General features: G+C 43.2%; 1 protein-coding gene across 1 annotated transcript in view; it reads left to right on the top strand.

Annotated features, from left to right (window-relative positions):
- PTPRT (protein tyrosine phosphatase receptor type T) overlaps nt 1-23,624 on the top strand; it is a 1,291,533-nt gene that overhangs the window by 834,192 nt on the left and 433,717 nt on the right. The window contains exon 9 of the mRNA XM_064276097.1: nt 9,785-9,894. Coding sequence (XP_064132167.1) covers nt 9,785-9,894 — 110 coding nt within the window. The remainder of the gene's footprint in view (nt 1-9,784; nt 9,895-23,624) is intronic.

Genomic DNA, 23,624 nt, shown 5'->3' with positions numbered 1-23,624 from the left:
ATGCACTACATTAAAGTCTGTATGTAAAGCACTTATCAAGAGCTGTGCTAAATGTTGTGTGGCTAACATCAGGCAGTAGACAGCTCTTTTATTCAAGGACACATAACTAGGAAAAAACCAAACAAGATATCTATGAAAAATTTGTTTATCATGAGCAAGAGGTCATTTTTAAATAACCTCTGGGCCCCTCTGTAACCTCAAATCCAAACGTCTCACTCTGACCGCATCTCTTCTCTTTTCAGTGCACTCCCTCCAGTACAGTAACTCCAAAATCTCAACCCCACCAGCACCTGGTACCTGTTCACTGCGTTCATTCCCCTCCCTACTCAGCTTAAACTCTTTGGCCAGTCATTCCAGTCACTCCCTTGCATACTCCCTTCTCTCCACAGCCCCACTCTTATATCCAGGTACTCACAAGATCACAACCCTGGTGGTATCTATTCTCTGCCTATCCCTGGCCTTCCCAGTTGTAGTTGATTGCACACCACCATACTATCTGTTTCACTTTAAAGTCTTCAGCACTTACTCAAGCAGGCCTTCAAAGCTCCAGGTCACACCTCATTTCCCAGATCCTTTCATTTCTCTACTCACCTAGAGAACATTCCTCCCATCTTCAGACCTCCAGTACCTCTGCCTCCTTCTCACCTTCAGTTGATGAACTTGTTGCCTATTTCACTGAGTAAACTGAAGCCAGTTGAAGAGATTTCCTCCAGCTCTCATCATCAACACCTGTGCCCACATACATAGCCTCCCCCCCGCCCCCGTTTCTATGGATGAACAGTTTTCTAAATAAAGGCCAATCTCTCTACTCAATGCACAGAATCCTATTTCCCTTTCCCCACTCAGGACATTCCCCCAGCAATCGTCCCCTTTTTACCCTATGTCGAATTTTCCCTCTATAGCAGATCATCTTCATCACCTTACACACAAATTGTTTCTACTTTCTGAAAAACAAGAAAACAAAAACCAACCAACCCTACTTTCATCTCCTATACTGTCCCATTCACTCTATATACCCACTTTTCTCCTCCTGTTCTTTCTTGACTACCACCCATCTGTCAGTTTGTTATACTGTGGTAGCTTGCATGTTCTATGATGCTGGAAGCTATGCCACCAGTATTTCAAAGACCAGCAGGCTTCTCCCATGGACAAATAAGTGGACAGATTTCAGCGGAACTTCCAGGCTAAGACAGACCAGTGAGAAAGGCCTGGCAATCTACTTCTCAAAATTAGTTCACGAAAACCTTATGGACCACAACAGAATATTGTATGACATAGTACTGGTAGATGAGCCCCCTACGTTGGAAGGCACTATGCAATAGCCACAACAATGGACTCAAACATACCAACAATTATGAAGATGACCCAGGAACAGGAATATTTTACTGTCTTATTCCTAAGATCACCATGACTCAGAGACAACTTAGTAGCAACTAACAATAACAGCAGCATTTCTTGGACCCACTCAACCAAAGTAACTGTCTTAGTTATCTAGTGCTGCTATAACAGAAATGCTGTAAGTGGTTGGCTTTAGCAAAGAGAAATTTATTCTTTCACAGTCTAGTAGGCTATAAGCCCAAATTCAGGGCATCAGCTCCAGGGGAAGTCTTTCTCTCTGTCAGCTCTGGAGGAAGGTCTTTGTCATCAGTCTTCCCCTGGTCAAGTAGCTTCTCAGCACAGGGACCAAAGGTCCAAAGGATGCATTATGCTCCCGGTGCTTCTTTCTTCGTAGTATGAGGTCCCCTGCTCTCTGATCCCTTCCCTTTCATCTCTTGTTAAGATAAAAGGTGGTACAGGCCATACCCCAGGGAAACTCCCTTTACATTAGATCAGGGATGTGAACTTAGTAAGGGTGTTACAATCCCACCCTAATCCTCTTTAACATAATCTAATCTTGCCTTATTAGCCGTAGGCAGAGATTAGGATTTAAAACACATAGGAAAATTACAATCACAAAATGGAGGACAACCACACAATACTGGGAATCATGGCCTAATCAAGTTGACACATATTTTGGGGGGCACAATTCAATCCATGACAAACTAATCCCTACCATTCCACCAAAACAATTCTTTTAAGATCAACCAGGGCATTTACACTGCTAAATCAAATTTTCATTACTCAGAGAGTAATCTTCCCATTTAAACAACCAGCAGCACTTGACACACTGGTTATTAACTCCTTAAAACCAGAGTTTCCAATCAGTTCTTCCTGGTTCAGTTATGGCCAAGGAAGTGACACCTGAACAGACCTGAATTTTTAAAATTTGGGTGAACCAGAACCATAAGAGGAAAAATTATAAGTTAAAGCCCTGCTAGGAACTTAACCAGCCTCTTAGAAAACAAGGGCAGCGTACACATTGCGTGGCATCCAAATCTCTTGCCCTTTGGATTTTGCACAGTTGGAAACAGTGGGCCCTGCTCAAAGGTGGTGGTCGACTGGGTCGCCTTGAATGTGTGTCGCTCTCCTCAGCCCTGGCAATAATCCAATCTCACACGTCAGTCTCCTGAAGAAACTCACTATGCCTCTTCCGAGTCTCCCATTCCAGGGCTTCAACCTGTAATTTTTCCGGTTTCGGTTTTGGTTCTGCATCATGCAAATTTCAAAAATTTGGGTCTGTTCCAGTTTTGCTTCATCAGCCTGACTGAACTGGTTTGAACCAGTTTGAAGCCCTGCTTAAAACTCATTTTTCACTTGGCTTTCGGGACACCACACATTCTGGTTTTCCTCCTACCCCAGTGGCTCCTCCTCCTTGGTCTCTTTACTGGTTCCTTTTAAACACTCCAACCTTGTTAGCTCAATTCTTGGGGCTCTTCTTCTTCACTTTGACACCAGAGTCTGGACAAATCATAAACTTAGGATCCACGGACCAGACAATATCTGTGGCATCTACTCAACTCTGCCACTGTAGTGTGAGAGCAGCCAGAGACAATATATAAATGAATGACTGATAGTGTTCCAATAAAATAGTATTTACAAAAACGAGCAGCTGGTTGGATTTGGCCTGAGGCTGTAGTTTGCCAACCCTCAGTCCACATTCATCTCCCTGATTATCTCATCCAGTCTCTTGGCTTTAAAATCCATCCATATCCTGATGTTTCCCCTCATTGCTATCTCCAGGCCAGGCCTCACCCCAGCCCGCTGGAGTTATTTATCCAACTGCCTGTTCAACCCCTCCACCTGGGTTGGTAATTGTTGTTAGCAGCCATCAAGTCAGTCCAGACTTCAGTCAACCCCATGCACAACTGAACAAAATGCTGCCCGGTCCTGCGCCATACCCATGATCAGTTGCAGATTGGACGGTTTTGATCCACAGGATTCTCACTGCCTGATTTTTGGAAGTAGATTAACAACCCTTTCTTCACAGTTCACCTTAGTCTGGAAGCACCACTGAAACCTATTCAGCGTCATAGCAACGTGTGAGCCTCCACTGACAGACAGGTAGTGGCTGCACATGAGGGGCATTGGCCAGGAATCAAACCTGAGCAACCCACATGGAAGGTGAGAATTCTGCCACTAACTCCCCATGTCCCCCTTAGGATTGCTGATTAAAAACAAAACAAACAAACCCATAGCTGTTGAGTAGATTCCAACTCATAGTAACCCTACAGGACAGAGTAGAACTGCCTCGTAGGGTTTCCAAGGCTGTAATCTTTACAGGAGTAGACTGCCACATCCTTCTGCTGCAGAAGTGCTGGTGGGTTCGGACCACCAACCTTTTGGTTAGCAGCTGAACGTGTAACCACCACACCACTAGGGCTCGACACACACAGGAAACCAAGAAAGATTAAATGATATATTGTCTTGAACTATATCCATATATTTATAGCTACAAATGAAAATCAAAATAATGATTAACATAAAATTCAGGATAGTACCCAATTTCTTTCTTTTTTTTTTTTTTTTGACGAGAGAGGGAAAAGGAATCAACAGTGAAGAACACGTGTGGTTGTTAACTGCCTTCAAGTCAGCACCTAACTCATGCCACCCCATGCACAATGGGATTGGACTGTTGTGATCCATAGGGTTTTTCACTGGCTGATTTTTGAAAAGCAGATTGCCAGGTCTGGCCAAGAGTCAAAATCAGGTCACTCACATGGAAGGCAAGAATTGTCAATGAATGGCACATTATTGTTTTATTTCTTAGTCTGGATGGTGAGGACATGTATGTTCATTTCATAATTCTTCTTTAAATTATATACATTTATTTTATGATAGATTTTATAAGAGAAATGCAAAGATAATAATAAAAGTAGTAAAATCCTAGGAATAAAATTTGTAAGAAATAAAAAAAATTAACCAAGGGATGTCAAAAGAAACTAATAAATGAAGATTTATCCAGTGTTACTGGGTAGGAGGACTCATTGTTATAAAAAGGTATCATTTGCTCATTTGCCTCCCCCCAAAAAAGAGGAGATTGCAATTGTAATAAAAATCCTGATAGGACAATTTCTCAAGTTTTATTAAATTATTTCAAAGTCTTCTGAAAGAATAAATGGGTAGTGATAGCCCAGAAAACTTTGCAAAGGAAGAATGGGGAAAGGGAAGGGCCTGTTCTACCAAATATTAAGAAGTGTTATCTAAATACAGCAGAGGGATACTGTCAGAATAGAAGCTGACAGCTCGATGAAATAGAACAGAAAGCCCTACAACATATGCCATGATATAAAATAATTAAACATGGTGGTAAAATGGCATTTTATCACAGAGGAAAGTTTTGATTGGTCAATTAAGTGTCCTAAGGAAATTTATAAAGAGCAAGTTAGATTTCTATTTTGTGTAATGTAGAAAATGACTCTAGATCAAGTGTTAAATGTAAAAAGAAAAAGAATAAATCATTAAATAAGTAGAAGAAAATACAGATGACTCTTCATCTGATCTTGGGGTGAGAAAAGGTATTTGCTGTGAATATGAAATTAAAGGGGAAAACTAAGTGATCTAATGCCACTAGCTCCATATCTGGGATCACGACCTCCACGAGATAGATTCATTTTAAGGAGCAGCTTCTGGATGTCTTTATTCAGCTCATTTTCTACTTTTCAGGGATTAAAGCTTCCCTGTTGTATGTGCTGTCTGGAGCCCTGGTGGCACAGTGGTTAAGAGCTACAGCGAGCGATGGCTGCTAGCTAAAAGTTGGCAGTTCAAATCCACCAGCCACTCCTTGGAAACCCTATGAGGCAGTTCTATTCTGTCCTATAGGGTTGCTATGAGTCAGAATTCACTCAATGGCAATGGGTTTGTTTTTTTGTTGTTGTTGCTGTCGTGTGCTGTTGAGATAATTCCAATTCATAGTGACCGTGTAGGACAGAGTAGAACTGCCCCATAGGGTTTCCTAGGCTGTAATCACTGGAGCAGCTGGTGGGTTCCAACTGCCGACCTTTCAGTTAGCAGCTGAGCGCTTTAACCATTGTACCACCACAGCTCCTTTACTGTTTCCACCTTTCTGACCAAACTCCTCCCATACTATACTTCTGGTAGATGATTTCTCGAGAAAACAGAACCATTAGGGCACTTCAACTCCCCTTTCCAAAGGCGAGTTACCTTTGCAATTACCTTGCATCTGCACATTTTCTTCCTGTTCTCTTAGAAAGTTCCAGAAAGGTGACTTATTTCCACCCACTCCTTCCCCTGCCTTTCCAGGACTTTTTCCCTGTCAGTTATCCTCTCTCTTTCCCACCCCTCTTACCTCTATTTTGTATTTTTCCTCATTACCTTTAAACATGCCATAACCTGTCCTACTTTTGTGCGGGTACCTTGGCCCCACACCCCGTTCCTGCTACTTCCTCGCTTTTTCCTCAGCTTCGCAGCCAAAATTATTTACTTGTCTCACCACAGTACACCTCACCTTCCACTCTTTCCTCAACCTGCTGCAGGGTGGCTTCTACCTCCAACATTCTCCCTAAACTACTCTTGCTAACATCACAAGTAGCCTTCAAGACACTAAATTCAATGGGCAATTATAAGGCCACATCCTACTTGACCTTTTAGCCACATCCATTTCCGTCAGCTGACCCCTACTTGAATCCCTTTCCTCCCGGGCTGCTGCGATGACAGATCTCATTCCTGGTTTTCTACCTGCCTCTCTGATCACTGTCTCCCAGTTTCTTTCTTTCCCTCCTGGTTGTTAAAATTAGAGTCCTCTGGACTTAGTCCAAGACCTGCTTTTCTCTTTTTCCTTCACATGCTTACTGTAAAATCTATTCCCTGCCCGTGGTTTCAGTTTCCAAACACTGGCCCAAGTCTTAGACATCCACCTGCTGCTTGACAACACCGTTCAGATGCTCTACGTATACCTCGAATGAAAAATGACACTGAGGTCACCAGCTTCCCTTCCTAAACAGTCATCCTCTAAGGCTTCCTCTTTATGAACAACACTCCGCCCCCACCCTCGCACTGTATAAAAGAAGAGCTGGAGTCTTCCTTCACACCTCCCTCATTCCCTCCCCCATCATCATCCGGTCACAGTGGCTAGTTCAGCTTCCCCAAATCTCCTACACAGTCCACTTCTGTGGTCCACTGCCACCACCCTGGCCCAAGCTACCGTTCTCTCTCCCCAGCATGACCACAGTAGCCTCCTAACTGATGTACTCCTTCTGCTCTTGCCCTCACAAAGCGATCTACCACACTTCAATGTCCATCCCCCTACTTTTGTTCTAGTAACTTCTCCTTTTCCATCAACTCAAACTTTTTGCCACTTTATATCCTGATTTACCAGATTAGATTTGCTCTGTTATAATTCTCCTGGTACCTGTACTTCAAGGCCCATGAATTAATTGTGGGTATCATTATTTATTTAATGTCTGTCTCTCTTTCCATAAGGCAAGCTTTATCAGGGATTCAACTACAGCTCTCTTTTTTTCACTGGCCCATTGATCATATTAAAGACTCAATAAATATTTGTGGAAAGGATGAATGGATAAGGCAAAACTTTGAGAGATCCGACTACTTAAAAGCTTCCACATACCTAAAAGATTTAAAAAGCAAATGAGAAACTGGCAAAAATACTTGCAACCTGTGCAATAAAGCTCATAGCTTTAAAACAGACTATAATTACAAGCCCACAAGACAAAGCTGAACAAAAATGGAGATTCCCTACAGAAAAATAAACACAGTATCTAGAGGGCCTGTTCTAAAAAAAAAATCAATGCAAATGGCTAATTAAACTAAAAAAAAAAAAAAAAATGACCCTCTCCAGCATTCTAAAAAGCCGCACATACACATACAGACCCCGGTGGTGTAGTGGTTAAGAGCTACGGCTGCCAACCAAAAGGTCGGCAGTTTGAATCTACCAGCCACTCCCTGGAAACTCTGTGGGGCAGTTCTACTCTGTCCTATAGGGTTTCTACGGGTCAGAATCGACTCCACAGCAACTGGTTTGGGTATTTGTGTGTGTGTGTGTGTGCGTGTATGTATATACACACGCATACACACACACACACATATATACACAGAGCAAGAGACTGACTGATTCTAGGTGATGCAAACAGTTAAGACAGTCAGCTGCTTATCAAAAGGTTAGAGGTTCGAGTCTACCCAGAGGCACGTAGGAAGAAAGGCCTGGTAAGATATTCTGAGAAACAGCCACTGAAAACCGTATTGAGCATGGTTCTGTCACACACATGGGGCAACCCTGTGTTAGAAATCACCTTGACGGTAACTGGTGCTACCACACACATACACATAAACACACATACACACCAAGGTATACATATATATACACACACATACGTTTGTTGTTGTATGCTGTTTAGTCGATTCTGACTCCTAGGGACCCTATATGACAGAGTAGAACTGTCCCATAGGGTTTCCTAAGCTGTACCCTGCTGGTCGGTTCAAACCTCTGACCTTTTGGTCAACAGCTGATGCATATATAAACACACATACAGGTGTATACGTACACACACACATACACATGCATTTTTTTTTCCACGTATAAAATAGGCACTTAAGTTTTTAAAGAATAGTTAATATTGACAAGGATCGGGGACAAGGCGTGTTCTGATGTTGGGGTTCCCAGAATGTTACAAACTTCCTGAAAGACAATTTGACAATACATGTCAAAAGCTTTGTAAGTAAAATAGCTCATTTACTTTGACCCAGTGAATTTATTTTCAGAAATTTATCTTAGGGACATCAGCAGAGTTGTACACAAATACTTATTTATAAGAATACTTAACTACAGTGTTACTTATAATCCTGTAGAATTCAAACCAACTTTAATGCCCAACGATAAAGGGCTGGCGACTCTAACGGGGCACGTCCACCTCTAGGCAACCGTGAAAATACATGGTCCCAAAGCACATTTAAGGATTAAGAGCAAGCCTGTGATTTGTTTAGTGATAAAAGAACAACACAATATGCATAGTATGAGTTAAATTGTTTAAAATATGATATGTTTATGCATAGGCATAGAATACCGGGAAAATATAAAGCAGAAAGCAAACATTTGTTATCTTTGGGTGTGGGGATGATGAGTAATTTAGTTCTCTTCTTTTTTTAACCTTTGTGGATATTTTTAATATTCAGCAAATCCTGTGTTATCACATCCATAATGAGAAAAACTAAATATGCTTTAATTTAACAATAGTGAACTGATTGCAACATATGGGCAAGGCTATATCTAGAGAGGCATGGTATGGTGATTAAGAGTATATGCTTTGAAGCTCACAGACAGGTGTTCAGCTCCCTCTTTACAACGTAAGAGCTGGATGACCTTGAGCACGTTATTTATCTCTCTCAGCCTCAGTTCCCTTATCAGTGCAAAGGAGATAACTACACACTGGGCAGAGCTGACTGGTGGCTTAAATGAAATAATGTACGTAAAATTCTGATAAAAGAGTTAAATGCTTAGTCAAAGTACCTACATTTCTAATGTCAAAAAATATGAATAGATCCAGTAATGATTTACAGGAATTTGTTATTCCCTAGGGGGTTCTAACTGGAAGTTTGGGTAACATTTATTCCATGGTTCAGATTCTTCCAGTCTCTTATAATGATGGTGGATTCCAGCAGAAGGATGCTGGCAGGAAGGCTGGCCTGGCTACAGATGCAGCCCCAAGAAAGGTTGTGCTCATTAGGGCAGAATGCTGGCGTAGGTCATTTATGCACCTGCCTCCAACCAGCAAATAATTACTAAACATCTACCACGAACCAGGCATTGGAGAACAAGTGATGAGACAAGCTAGATGTTTTCTTGGGCAAGGCAGGCTTTATCTTAAGTACACTGGGGTTTCAGGGCACATAGTTCTTGTTGGATTTAGGGATTAGTCCAGAAACTAAAAACACACTTCCTAAAATTAGAGAAAACTTGACAGGTGTAAGTAAAGGATACAAAGTGTACTTTGTGTTTATTAAATACCAGTCCTAAGGCAGAGGCCTAATGCCAGATTTCTACCAGCTTGCAAGACTAGGCTGGCTGATGTCCTCTCTGCCCTGACCAGGATTAGTTCAGGGACAGACTTGCTCAGTCCGCAGATGAAAAGCCATCAGCCTTCTAGGACTAACTATGGTCCATGGCCCAAATCTGGCCCACTGCCTATTTTTAAAAATAAAGTTTTATTGATACACGGCCATGTCTATTTATTTACTTATTATCTATGGCTGCTTTGATGCTACAGCAGCAGAGTCGAGTAGCTGCAATAGAGACTGTAAGGCCTGCAAAGCCTGAAATATTTCCTATTTGGCCCTTTACAGGAAAGCTTTATCAACTCCTGTTCTAGGGTAATGGGGCTAGGGAAATAGAGATGGAAGGTGATCACAAGTTCATGGCTTTCCCCTTCTGTAGTTCCAGGAGCTGTTCCTCTAGAATCTATCCAAGGGGGTCCCTTTGAAGAGAAGATCTACATCCAGTGGAAACCTCCCAATGAGACCAATGGGGTCATCACTCTTTATGAGGTAAGGAGGCTTGTTCATGGCATCAATTAGATTAACTTTATTCAGTTCGCTTCAGCCTGAAGTTGGTGAAAACCTACTGTGTGTGGAGCTCCACTGAGGATATAAACGTGGGTAAGACACAAGTTCCCAAAGAACTTCTGACAATATGATGGGAAGAAAATACAAGGGCACACAATTGAGCTGTCTTTCTATCCACAATGACAAAGAAATTGGACACCCATGCACTGAGTATGGTGATTACTGATGTCTCAGTAGCAGAGCCAGGACTCAGGACTGTCCTGACATAGCAGAGAACAGCCAAGCATGGCAAACAGCAGTTACTGTTCATCTGGGAAACCGTGATGCTCACCCCACCCATACTACTGTACTTTCAAACAAATAATGTGTGTCTTCTATGTTTGTTTGCCAGCCACACAAGGGTACCTCATGGAGAGGGTCTCAGCTGGCAAACACACGGAAGGCATGCATTATTTGCATGAAAAATGTGGTAGTCCTTGAGCTTCACAAAGAGTCCAATGTCATTCTCTACCCTGGGGATACAGGATTCCGTAGATTTAAATTGCTCTGGGTCCAAGGTATATTTTATTGTCATCTCAGGTGATGGTGTTCAAAGTACCCCCTGCCAGCAAGGCCTGATCATATCAGAGGAGCCCTGGTGCCACAGTTAAGAGTTCGGCTGCTAGCAGATAGATCAGCAGTTCAAATCCACCAGCTGCTCCTTAGAAGCCCTATGGAGCAGTTCTACTCTGCCCTATAGGGTTGCTATGAGTTGGAATCGACTTGATGCCAATGGGTTTTGGTTTTATCATATCAGAAAGGATCCCTGGTGGTGCAGTGGTTAAAGCATTTGGCTGCTAACCAAAAGATAGGCAGTTCACTCTATGGGAAAAGATGTGGCAATCTGCTCGCATAAAGATGCAGCCTCGGAAACTCTGTGGGGCAGTTCCATTCTGCCCTATAGGGTCGCTATGGCTTAGAATCAACTTGAGGGCAGTGGTTTGGGTTTATCATACCAGAAATGGGGCAGGATCTCCTCAGGAAGGAATGTACCCATTAAGCCAACAAAACATGGCTTTCTGAAAACTTAAACTAGAAATACACAGATATCCATTATTTACAACAACAAATACAAAAACAGACAATGACAACAACTCCAACAACCAGATATAGGCTAAGATTCAACCATGGAGAGGAAGAGAAAATAACTGCCCCTCCCCCCAACCCTTATATTCTGAGATACCATGAGCTTGCAATATGGGGTAAAATCGAAAAACGCAGAAATGCACAGGAAAGGGTGTGGATGCTGAAGTTGGAAAGGTATAGCCTCATATCCCACCTCTGCATAGTCTCAAGTGACTTTTGGCAGGTTCCTCTTTTTCCCAAGCCTTGGTTTCCTCACCTGTAAAGTGGAGGTGGTAATCACTGCTTCAGGGTGGCTGTAGGGAGTCTGAGGACGGAAAGGATCCAAGCGTCCCCAGGTTGAAACATGCACAACAGGCCCATGGATGGATGGAGGCCAATAAGTGGTCACGTGGAAACGTATACCTACTATACACCTGCTGAGAGTGGGCTGGGAAGAAAGCTCCACCATAAGGGAGGATGAGCTCTAGGAAAGAAACTCAAGGACTGACTGATGAGAAAGAAATATTCAGGATTAATCAGATGGACCCAGAATCTCTCTAAAGGAGAAGACCAACCAGCACATACATGGTGCTGAGAAAACACCTTCAGAAAACACTTGTCTCACTAAATCCAGAATTCCTCAAAGAAGAGCTGTCTAACAATTCCATTTTAGAAACTCAGGTTTCTCATCTGAAAACCAGGGTAATAAATACAATTTCAGGGTTGCTGTGATGATCAAATTAGATATGTGTTTAGCACAATGTTTGGTACCTAGAAACAGCGTCGTGAACGGTTACTCTTATCCTCACATAAAATTGAGATTCAGAGATGAAATGAAAAGACCAAGATCCTATAGCCAAGACGGCAAGTTCACGTCTCCTGAATGCAGGTGCCTTGCCCTTTGCTGCTACTTACTGTGATCCATGGACCAGCAGCATCAGCATCACCTGGGAGCTGGTTGGAAATGCAGGTTCTCAGGCCCCACCCAGGACCCACTAGATCCGAATCTGCATATTCATAAGATCCCCAGGTGGTTCATATGGGCATTAAAGTTTCAGAAGCTCTGCTGTAGACCACAATACTCTTTGGGAAGTTTCCTCAGTTGCTAGGAGGACATGTCCTTGAGCACAGATCCAGAGTCCCTCCCACGCTGGGCTCAACCCAATCCTGCCCCAGACAGTAAGCAGGAGGACCTTGCTTTTGAAGACATTTATATCGGAGTTTCTGTTTATGAGGCAATTTCCAAATTTAATTAGATGAAACCAATTTGATTTTTAAAATTAGGTTCTGGTTGTAATTTCTAGAGAGAAATCCATAAATGACAAATCACCCTCTGCTGGACTCAAAAAGCATATTTTGTTACCAAAAAAAAAAAGATTAATGCAAATAACGGAGAAATCCAGGATTGACTTTTTCCTCCTATGCACAACCTTGGACTCAGCAAAGACAAGAGCCAAAGGCAAAGCGGGGTGAAGGTTTCTATAATTAAACAGTTGCCGGCGAGTTGATTCCGACTCATGGAGACCTCGTTTGTGTCAGAGTAGATCTGTGCTCCATAGGGCCTTCAGCGGCTGATTTTTCAGAAGCAGATTGCCAGGCCTGTCTTCTGAGGCATCTTTGGTGGATTCAAACTGCCAGCCTTTCAGTTAGTACTCATATGCTTAACCGTTTATGCCATGCAGAGACTGCTTTCATTCATCAGAACTATGTGTATAGGGTCGCTATGAGTCGGAATCGACTCGAGGGCACTGGGTTTGGTTTTTGGTTTATGTAAATACTGTTAAATATATCAGGTCAGGGCAGCATGTTAGGATTACATTTCCTTCCCTGTGAATTCAAGTCATAACTTCTGGTCTATTCCTAGATAAGTCTCCCCCTGACCGAATCTGAGTGGCTTTGAGAAAGCCTCATTCTTTTTCTGGGCTTCTATCCCCTTTATTTTGCCATGAGAGTGTCAGACAGTATCCAGCTTCAACTAGGTAAAAAAAAAAAAAAAAAAAAGGAAAAAAAAAATCCAGGGCAAACTCACAAAATCAAAGGGTATACCTCATTTTGAAGTCACTTTGCTGTTCAGACTTTGCCTGTGGCCAGAGTCTTTGAAAGTAAAGCAGTAAAGACACAAAGAAAATGAGCCAGTGCAAAGGCCCTGAGGTGGGAATGAGTTTGGCATGTTGAAAAAACAGAAAAGTGGCCAGGGTGACTGAAGCTGAGTGAGCATGGAAGACAGCGAAGAGGCCACGCTGGGTGGTAGTAGGCAGGGTCAGAGCACGCAGGGCTCCTAGGCGTGGTAAAGAGAACCCACTGCATCTTAAGAGGAGTGGAAAGCCCTAGGAGGCTTTTAAGTAGAGAAGTGAAGGAATCAGATTTATATTCTTCAAAGATCACCCTGGCCCTGATGTGGACAATAGGCTGTTGGGGACATCTGGAAAATGCACCAGGAAACAAGGGCATGGCCATCGTCCATGATATCACGATGAGGGCTCAAGCTATTTATTGGAATACTTTGTACCTGGTGGAAGATAGGAAAGCTTTGTCACATCTGCCTCTTTTCTGTTGCTCACCCAGCTCTGATATCTTCCTTTCAGTAACAAGTTCTTATTTTGATGAACTTCCTGGAATCACGAACTGTCAGAGCCTGGGTCCTCCCTTGCTAAGGGATGGGGGTCTAGCCCTGGCCCTGTTGCCACCCCGGGACTGTAAACATCCTAATTCTGCGGAGGGCTTGACCCTCCTCCCTGACCACTGAAGTGGGAACTCAGAATACTTACCAGATCCCACTGAAGCCAGCCTAACATCAGCCACAATAGAAGTATAAGGGTAAATTAGAACGTGGCCTCAGATCTCTATGGATTTGCCCTTCGGTAGGAGATACAGAACGCACTTCTGTAATCACTTCCGTAAGAGAGTGACAGACAGTGCAGAGAGAGAGGCCACGTCACAGCTTTGCCACTCAAAATAAAAGACAGGCAGCGTCAGCAGCGACTGGGAGCTTGTTATAAATGCAGAATCTTGGGCCCCAGCCAGACCCACTGAATCAGAATCTGTGTTTTAAGAATATCCCCAGGTGATTGGTGTACACATTAAAGTCTGAGAAGCACTGGTCTGAGAGCCATTCTAAAATTCCACAATCTGGATCTATATTGAATTTCTGGTCATACAGATAAGGAGATGGGCCCAACTCCAACGGCACTGTTTTCCCCTCAGTGCATGGCCCCTGGTTTACAGGCCTGAGGTGGCTTTGGAGTTGCACAGACCTGAATTTGAATCCCAGCTTTTCATCTGCTGGCTCTGAGACCCTGGATAACTCATGAAAACTCTCTGAAGTTCAATTTCCTTGTGTGCAAAGAGGGGTCAACAGTCCCAACAGCCTGCTGTAAGTGCCTGTCTGCAGTTGCGATGGTCCGTATGTTTGAGGAGCGTAATAAATCGTACTCACCCCATATCTGAAGTCCAGTGCTGAATATTCCAGCCTGTTAACACAATCATAACACTTCCCAGATTGAGGGATGCTGAGCTGTGCTGGGAACGCTGCTTCTCTGGGAGGCTTGGGCTACGTGGCTACCTTGTTTTAACCCTCTAAAACCAATTGTCATTTAGGTGATTCTTACTCATAGCAACCCCGTGTGTGTCGGAGGAAAAGTGCCCCATAGGGTTTTCAATGTCTGATATTTCAAAAGTAGGTCACCAAGACTTTCTTCCCAGGTACCTCTGGGTGGACTCAAACCACTAACCTTTCAGTTAGCAGCCAAGCACATGAACCATTTGCACTACTCAGAGACTACTTTTAACACCCATGTTGTTGTTGTTAGGTGCTGTTGAGTCCAACTCATGGGGACCCAATGTGACAGAAGAGAACTGCCCTGTAGGGTTTCCTAGGCTGCAATCCTTATGGAAGTAAATTGCCAGGTCTATTCTCCCAAAGAACTGGTGGATAGATTCAAACCACTAACCTTTTGGTTAGCAGCTGAGCACTTAAGCGTTGCACTGCCAGAGCGCCTTTTTAACACCGTGGCAGTGTCTGACTGCATCTGAAAGAGAACCTGGTGGTTCTCCATGACCTGCAGGGCTCCATGATGTGGCTCCTGCTTCCCTCTCCAAACTTATCTCATGCCACACTCCTCAGTGATGTCTTATGGCCTCGTCCCTTTTCAGCATCCCAAGACTTTACTGTTGCCCTGAGACCCAGGCACAGGCCTTTCCCTTTGCCTGGAATGTTCTTGATGCCTTTTGAGAAGTGAACAAAGTCATACTGCAGGAGAGGATGGATGGTGGGGGTCCTAAAAGGACATCAGCTGGTCCAGAAAGCTCTGCTCGTGAAAACACTGTGGACATTGGATGAATCACATGATCAGCAAATGAACTGAGCAATATCCCTACTCCTGTGGGGTTCATAGAGCTATTTCCACCAGGGGTGTGGAAACCTTACCATTAGTACAGCCTCTTGCAGAGCCCCGCTCTTCGTTTCAATGAAATATCAGAGTCCCCCAATCAGAGCATGTACTCGAAGAAGGGTTCTATGGCCTCCCCATCCTGATTTAGCCCTTAATAACTACAATTCATCAAACATACGGACCATCACAACTGCAGACAGGCACTTACAGCCTGAATGAGGTCATCAGGGAAACCATCCAGCCAAACAGTTGTCTGAAAACTCTTCAATAAAATCATTTAGAGACAAGCTGTTCAGAGTTCATGAAAAACAGTAATCAATATGTGTTTCAATTCAATTAATTGTTCTTGTCTCTGTCCAAAAATAAAAATCACACAATGTGAGGGAATTGGGCCAGAAGATGTTACACTAGCAACTGGGTTAACTAAGTGTGAAAATATTTAAAATTCAGACATGCAAAGCTTCCCAGTAAGCCTTTCTGTTTAGCAGTCAAAATCACCAAGTTTCTAATTACAGTGTATAAATCTGGGAAGCTTAAAGGGAATGAGAAGACCCTAATGAGTCAGGAATGGGTATCTTGATTATGCTGGAGTTGATTGACATTTATCTTCCAAGCTATTCTAGGTGCCAGGCATTCAGAGTTAAATAAAACACAGACTTTGCCTAAATAAAACAAGGTGGCATTCCTGTGTGGGAGCCTTCCAAAGGGACAATAGGTCGAAGGGTTGTCAATATTTTTCCATCATACAGATGGCTGGATTTGTTCTGAACCAGAAGCATGGGCTCCGAGAATCAACATGCCATCAGCGTGCATTTTGAGAAGTCTGGGCCCGTGTTCTGAGCAGAGTGGAGTTTGGAACAGGGCTGGAGCAGACACAAACATTGACAGAGGGAGGGGGTGGGCCACGTGGATGGCTCCTGAGCAAGCTGTCAAAGAGACAGGTCCATCAGAGGTCCCTGGCTCGCTCAGTTGGATGATGAGCACACCCTTCTCCTGTCTTCTAGCTTGGCCACACGGAACTCTCGGGGCTCACTGACCCCAGACATGCCCACGGCTCTGATCATCAGAGGTGTAGCAGGGAGAATGGGATGTGATCCAGATGGGTAGGAGGCAGTATAGGCGGGAAGGGATCAGCTGGCATGTGACTAATTCAGCTCAGAGCAAGAATTTGCCTAACTCAAACTGAAACTATGTTAATTAGGATACACAGTTTGCATAATGCAGGTTGCTATTAGGTATAACTCAAGCCAACCTGGTAGCTAGAAAAAACACCTGTTTCGTTTGTTCAAATGAGCCCTGGTGGTGCATCGGTCAAGTGCTCGGCTGCTAACCAAAAGCTCGGCAGTTTGAACCCACCAGCAGCTCTGCGGGAGACAGATGTGGCAGTTTGCTTCAGTAAAGATTACAGCCTTGGAAACCGTATGGAGCAGTTCTACTCTGTCTTATAGGGTCGCTTTTTTTTTTTTTTTATGAGTTGGAATCAATTCAACGGCAAGAAGTTTGGTGTTTTTTTTTTTTCCTTTCGTTCAAACCAGGAATGTGGAGATCCACTCCACTCCCCCTGCACCCAGCTGCCACACATCCTGTCCACCACAGGTTCACTCACTTCTCCTGCCAAAAAAAAAAAAAAAGTTTCTGTCAATTCCATCTCATGGCAACCCCACGTGCTTCAGAGTGGAACTGAGTTCCATAGGGTTTTCAATGGCTGATTTTTTGGAAGTTGATCACCAGGCCTTTCTTCCAAGGTACCTCTGGGTGGATTCAAACTTCTAATCTCTCAGCTAGCAGCTAAGGGTGTTAACCACCCAGGGACTTCAAATAGACTCAGGTGAGCCCTCAAAGTCCCATCTCTATCACCACACCCTGTTTTAAGCACCCATCTGATGCCTGGACCACTTCAGTATCTCCTAATTGATCTCCCTGCCTGGCCCCACATCCCCTTCCCACTTCTCCACACAGCAGCCAGAGACAACATCTTACAAGATAAATCCGATCACATTACTTCTGTCCTTTGGCTTCATCTTAATTTTAAGAGGTTAAATGGCTAGTGGTTGAGTTTGGCTGCTAACCAAAAGGTTGGCACTTCAAATCTACCAGCTGCTTCTCAGAAACCCTATGGGGCAGTTCTACCCTGTCCTGTAGGGTTGCCATGAGCCAGGATCCCCAGCCTTCCTCTCTACTCTCATCTCCTGTCCCTCTTCCCATCACTTACTGTGTTCCAGCCCCTGTGGCCTTCTGGCATTTTCTCAAGCTCACCTAGTTCTTCCCAGCCCATGTGACTCTGTAAATGGCATTCTTTCTGCCTATAACACTCTTTATACTCTTCACAGTTGGCTCCTCCTTATTCCTCACCTCCAAATAAAGAGCTTTCTCCTCTCTACTATTCATTTTATCCAAAACAGGTTCCCCTCTATTTTCTCTTTCAGCAACTTGCTTATTTCTTTTACACCATTTTCACAGTCTGCTCTTATTTTGTTTGTATATTCTAGTACCCTCCAGGCCTCCACTGGACTTTTATTAGCCTCATGAGGTCAGAGACCATATTTACTCTTGCTTTTCAGTGTATTCCAAGGGCCTAAAATAGTGGCTTGTACCTAGTAGGTGCTCAGTAAATACTCCTTGAATGAATGTGTGGATTTGTGCTTTATCTTAACAAGGGGTGGTGATGAAATTTTTGTCTAATTTATTTCATGGCTCTCAAGCCTAGCTGAAGATTGAAATTACCTGGAGAACCTTCAGATCAGATGGATAGATATGTGAGTGGATGCATGGATGGAGGCATGCATGGATGGACAGATAGATATGGATATGGATAGGGACATAGATGCATACATACATGGAGCCATATATGGATGAGGCATGGATAGATGCAAGAATACATGGGCCTCACTGCAGTACAAATAAGTCAGTATTTCTGGGGGACAGGCTCTGTCCATGTGTTTTGCTTGGTTTTTAAGTTCTTCAGAGAATTCTAAGGTACAACCAGAGCTGAGAAGCAGCACTGCACTAGATAAGCCAATCAGTCCCTCTGATATGCTGTCCTAGCTAAGTACCTGTTAACACCATCTTGCTGCTGGCCTTGCCCTGTCTTCATTCTCACTCTGCCGGTATCCCCCTCTATCTGATCTTACACTATAGCCAACTCAATCATGCATGCCCAGGTACTAGGTGTTACTTATTTTTAAGGTTTAAATTCAAGAAGCATTGGCCTTTTTTTCCTCAAGGTTGCTAAACCAACACTTTGTGAAATAATCAAAGACACACAGAGAGGTATCATTCTGTCAAAATCCCTTTGTGTTTTACTAATGGCATCTTGCAACCCGGATGCCAGAGCGTATCACAGACCTTACCTTACAATCTTTTTCTATCTCCAGTATAGCCTAAGTTAGTTCTGTTGTTCTTTTGTGAGATTAAAAAAAGACATATACACAAATACACCCACACACACACACACAACAACTTAATAGATTTGCTCAGAGGCCTTCCCTAAATCTTAAAAGTCAGGAATCTGGGATGTCTAGAAGTCATTTTTCCTAACCCTCAGCCCATCAGTCAACTTCCATAGGATGTTTCCCTTCCAGAGACTTGACAAATGCAGGCAGCCCCCGGTGAATGCCATCCGTAGGCCTGCCGGGCTGACAGGGAGGCTGACAGGCATTTCGATAGAAATGGCTCCACATTGAAAAGGATGATTTCTTGCACTCAAAGTCTGGGAAGGAAAGAAATTGCATTCTGAAGCAAGTAAGTTGTATTTATATAAGTGAGCCCGTTACAGCTGCCTGTCCTCTACTTGTGGACCATCAGGAATGCCTATATATTTGCCTTGGGTGGTTTTTTCCCCATTGTAACCCAAGAATTTGTGGTGGAGCCAGGCAAGGTATCACTGGGAATCAACAGATGCATCATACTTGTTACCTAAAAGCCCAGCAAATCATGTTCTCCTGGTAATAAAAAAGTTTTCACAATAAACATTAATCATTCAGTTCAGCTGCAGGTAAAAGGTGGGAGCTGCTGGAAAATATCCCTGCAGTATGTACGTGGGGATGAGTATGTTTGTCTTGGTGTGTGCAAGTGTGAGAGTTTATGTAGTTGTACGCTGCCAAGTGTGTGCACAGATGTATTTGTGTGTTTGTCATCATGTGTGTACAAGGCATTCACCTTTGGGCTATACCATTTTCCCAGTTGCATCTTCAATATTGTTAACTGCAGGAGATATCAGGGATACAGGGTTATGTGTTTTCTCCTGGACTGGAGGAACACCAGGTCACCTCAACAGACATGCCATTCTAATGTCCTGGGAGAAACCCCCCTGCCATTTCAATAGGCTCCCAGATGTTTCTCATGAATTTCTATCACAATTGCTCTCTAGGGCTTTAAAAAAAAAAAAAAAAAATTTACATTAAAATCTCCTGGTGAAACTAATTTTATGCACTTATAACTGTCCCAGGATGGGGGAGGGAAGGAAATAAGTTCTGCATTTGGCAAAACATGGGCTCTCCTTCATGTTCGCAGATGGGAGGGACACTGTGTTGATGCACTGTGTGCCCAGAGGCCTTTGCAGAGGATCTCCTGTATACATACCCCCTCTCTGGCTGGCATGGTCCTTTCTATGAGCTGTGCCCAAAGGCGGTGTTTAAGCTGCAAAGTGTCTCTTTAAACATTACAGGTTGTTCTCTTTTCATCTCCGATGTTTCACCGTGTTCCTTCTGTTGGAATCCCACCTGGGCGGGGCGATGCAGCACGAATTTTCCGCTTTTAACTGGCTGGTCTTTTCATTCCTGTTTTGGTCAGAACGACTCTGTGTTTGGGCTCAGATGAAGGGTGTTGTGGGCTTTCATCTACCATTAGGGCATCCGGAGCCTCCATTCTGAAGTCCCTTGAGACTGGAATTCAAATTGTAATTTAGTGATTAGATTACTTCTTGGCCTTAGAGGATGGCAGTGGCCCTCCTCCCTTCATCCTGAGCCCTTTTGTCTACTTTTTCTTAACTCTTCCCCAAGAGAAAAGTAGTTTCCCTGAAACTGACACTCAAGTACAGGGCCTCGGCCTACCTAATTATGGTTTCAGTATTCACACACACATACATTTAGGCATATGTTCATATATTTGCATGAACATATTACATACATATCAAGTCTTCTTCGGAGCCTTTCAAAACATATGTCATAAAAATAATCCTTGTTTTCTGGGTCTCCCTTTTATCTTATGCATGTTTTTAAGATGTGTAGATTATTCCATATCAAATAATGAATTGTGCAATTAGGATATTTAAGATTAATTTTTAGTTTGCCAACCAAAAAAACCAAAACCTGTTGCCGTCACCTCGATTCCGACTCATGGCGACCCTATCGGATAGAGAAGACCATAGAGTTTTCAAGGAGTGGCTGGTGGATTCGAACTGCCAACCTTTTGGTTAGCAGCCAAGCTCTTACCCACTGCACCACCAGGGCTCTGTTTAGTAATGCGTTTGGATGAGTCCCTTCCCCAACCTGGGCCTCTGTTTCCACATCTGTGACCTGTACCAGATAGATTCAAAGGGACTTTCCTGCTCTGACTCTCACTTGGGTGCCCAGAATTGGATTACTCCTACTCCTAGTTTCATGAAACACTTTCTTCATTGGTTCATGCATGGCCTTCCTTTATGTTCCTTCATTCATTTTTGCAGTGATACACTGCCTGACAGGACAACTAGAATATTAAAAATATCTTCCATCTACTTATCAGCTCCTCCCCATCCCGTCCCTCTGCCTCCACCACTACTCTGAATCTTGTATAAAATTCTTCTGCATTTTATGTGGATTTACTACTTGTATATAGTCCTTAAAGCATATTTCTTTAAATTTGCTGTTTTATCTTTAATAAAAGATGCCAAGTTATATACAAACTTTTGGAGCTTTTTTTCCATTTTATATTGCTAACATCCATCCCTATTGATCAGAACAGATGTAGTTTTTTTTTTTTTTTAATTGTGCTTTAGGTGAAATTTTACAGAGAAAATTAGTTTCTCATTAAACAATATATATATTGTTTTCTGACATCGGTTGCAAACCCTGCAACGTGTCAACACTCTCCCCTTCTCAACCTTGGTTCCCCATTTCCATTTGTCCAGATTTCCTGCCCTCTTCTGCCTTCTCATCCTTGTCCCTGGGCTGGTGTGCCCATTTAGTCTCCTATATATGGTTGTACTATGTGTGTTATTATTTGTTTTATAGGCCTGTCTAACCTTTGACTGAAGGGTAAACCTCAGGAGTGACTTCAGTATTGAGTTAAAAGGGTGTCTGGGGGGCCATACTCTTCGGGTTTCCCCAGTCTCTGTAAGACCAGTTAGTCTGATCTTTTTTGGTGAGCTTGAATGTTGTTGTGCATTTTTCTCCAGCTCTGTCCAGGACCCTCTGTTGTGATCCCTGTTAGAGCAATCAGTGGTACTTCACTCGTCTCGACTGCTCTGTAATATTGCTTTGTGTGACTACATCACAATGCATTTAACCATTATCCTTTAATAGGAATTTGGAGTTGCTTCTAGGGTTTGGCATTATCAACAGTGACGATATGAACAACCTTGTGCATACATCCTGTTGTATACATGCAAGAGTTTCTCTTGAGTTTATGCCCTGAAACTAGGTCATCGGGTAAATGCATATTCAACTTTACAAGAAAATCACAAACTATTATCCAAAGTGACCTCACCAGCAGAGTATAAGAGCACCTGTGATTCCAAATTCTCCCTAATATTTCTCATTAAATACACTTGCTGTAGATTTTTTTTTTTTTTCCTTTATGGAGCCCCTTTATCAGGCTAAGGTACCTGGGTGGCACAAACAGTTTGCACACAGCTACTAACTGAATAGTTGGTGGTTCAAATCCACCCAACAGCACCATGGAAGAAAGTCCTGGCGATATACTTCCATAAGGTTAAACCATTGAAAACTCAATAGGATACAGCTCTACTGACACACGTGGAGTCACCATTGATCAGAATGTAACCAACGGCAACAGGTTTGGTTTTGGTTTTATCAGGCTAAGGTCCCTGGGTGGAACAGATGGTTTGTGCTTGGCTACTAACCAAAAGTTCAAATCCACCGAGCAGCACCATGGAAGATAAGCCTGACAACCTGCTTCAGTAAGACCACAGCAACTGAAAATCCATGGAACACAGCTCCACTCTGACACACATGGGGTGTGCCATAAGTCAGAACTGGCTTAATGGCAATGGGTTTGGTTTGATCAGGCTAGGGGAGTTCATTTCTTTTCCACACCTATAACCTGAGATGGTTGGGAAAGATTGCCTCTAAAGCACCTTTCTGCTTTGACTTACCAAACTTTCACCCACAATCATAACAGGATTTCCGTTTGCCACTTGTCTGTTACTGAATCTCTGCTCCCTTGACACCCACCAGCAGTTTCCCATTGCATTTCAGATCAAACAAACAAACAAACAAACTTCTAACTCAGGTCTAACCCATTCTCTTTTTTTTTCTCTAGCCTCACTGGCCTTCTTTTATGTTCACTGGCATGCCAAGCTCCCTCCACCTTCAGGCTCATAGCAGGTGGAGTTCTCAGTTACCAGAAAGCTCTTCCTCGTGTATTTCCTTAGCCAACTCGTTCTCATACTACACATATCAACCTACATGCTGCCTCCTCAGAAAGGCCCTCCTCAACAACCTTAAAGTAGAACTCTACCCACTCACCATTATTCTCTATCACTGCTTCCCATTCCCTGAATAACATGTACCCCGATTTGTAATTATGATGTACTTGTTTATAATGATGTCTGTCTATACTGTAAGTGCCATGAAGGCAGGGTCAAGGTATACTTCTCACCACTGAAGAACCCAGTGGCTTATACAGTGCCAGGAACACAGAAGGTACTCAAATGATTTTCGAATGCATGAAGCTTTTGAGAGGTTCCCTTTGATGGCTGAGGTTCAATAATAAACCCATCATCAAGCCAATTCCAACTCATCCCAACCCTGTAAAACTTCCCCATAGGGTTTCCAAAGCTGTAATCTTTACAGAAAAAGACTACCACATCTTTCTCCTGCAGAGCAGCTGGTGGGTTAGCAGCCAAGCACTTAACCACTGAGCTACTAGGGCTTCATGAGAGGTATAATAATAGTCAGGAGTAACTCTTGGGAGCAGTCTACCCACAGATATGAATCAATATGACCGTACAAAATCATGACATTATATCCCAAATCCTATAGTATACAATATACT

The sequence above is a fragment of the Loxodonta africana genome, chromosome 24, assembly GCF_030014295.1.
Source record: "Loxodonta africana isolate mLoxAfr1 chromosome 24, mLoxAfr1.hap2, whole genome shotgun sequence".
NCBI lineage: Eukaryota > Metazoa > Chordata > Mammalia > Proboscidea > Elephantidae > Loxodonta > Loxodonta africana.
The sequence above is the reverse complement of the archived record's forward strand: the minus strand, read 5'-3'. Positions and strand labels throughout refer to the sequence as shown.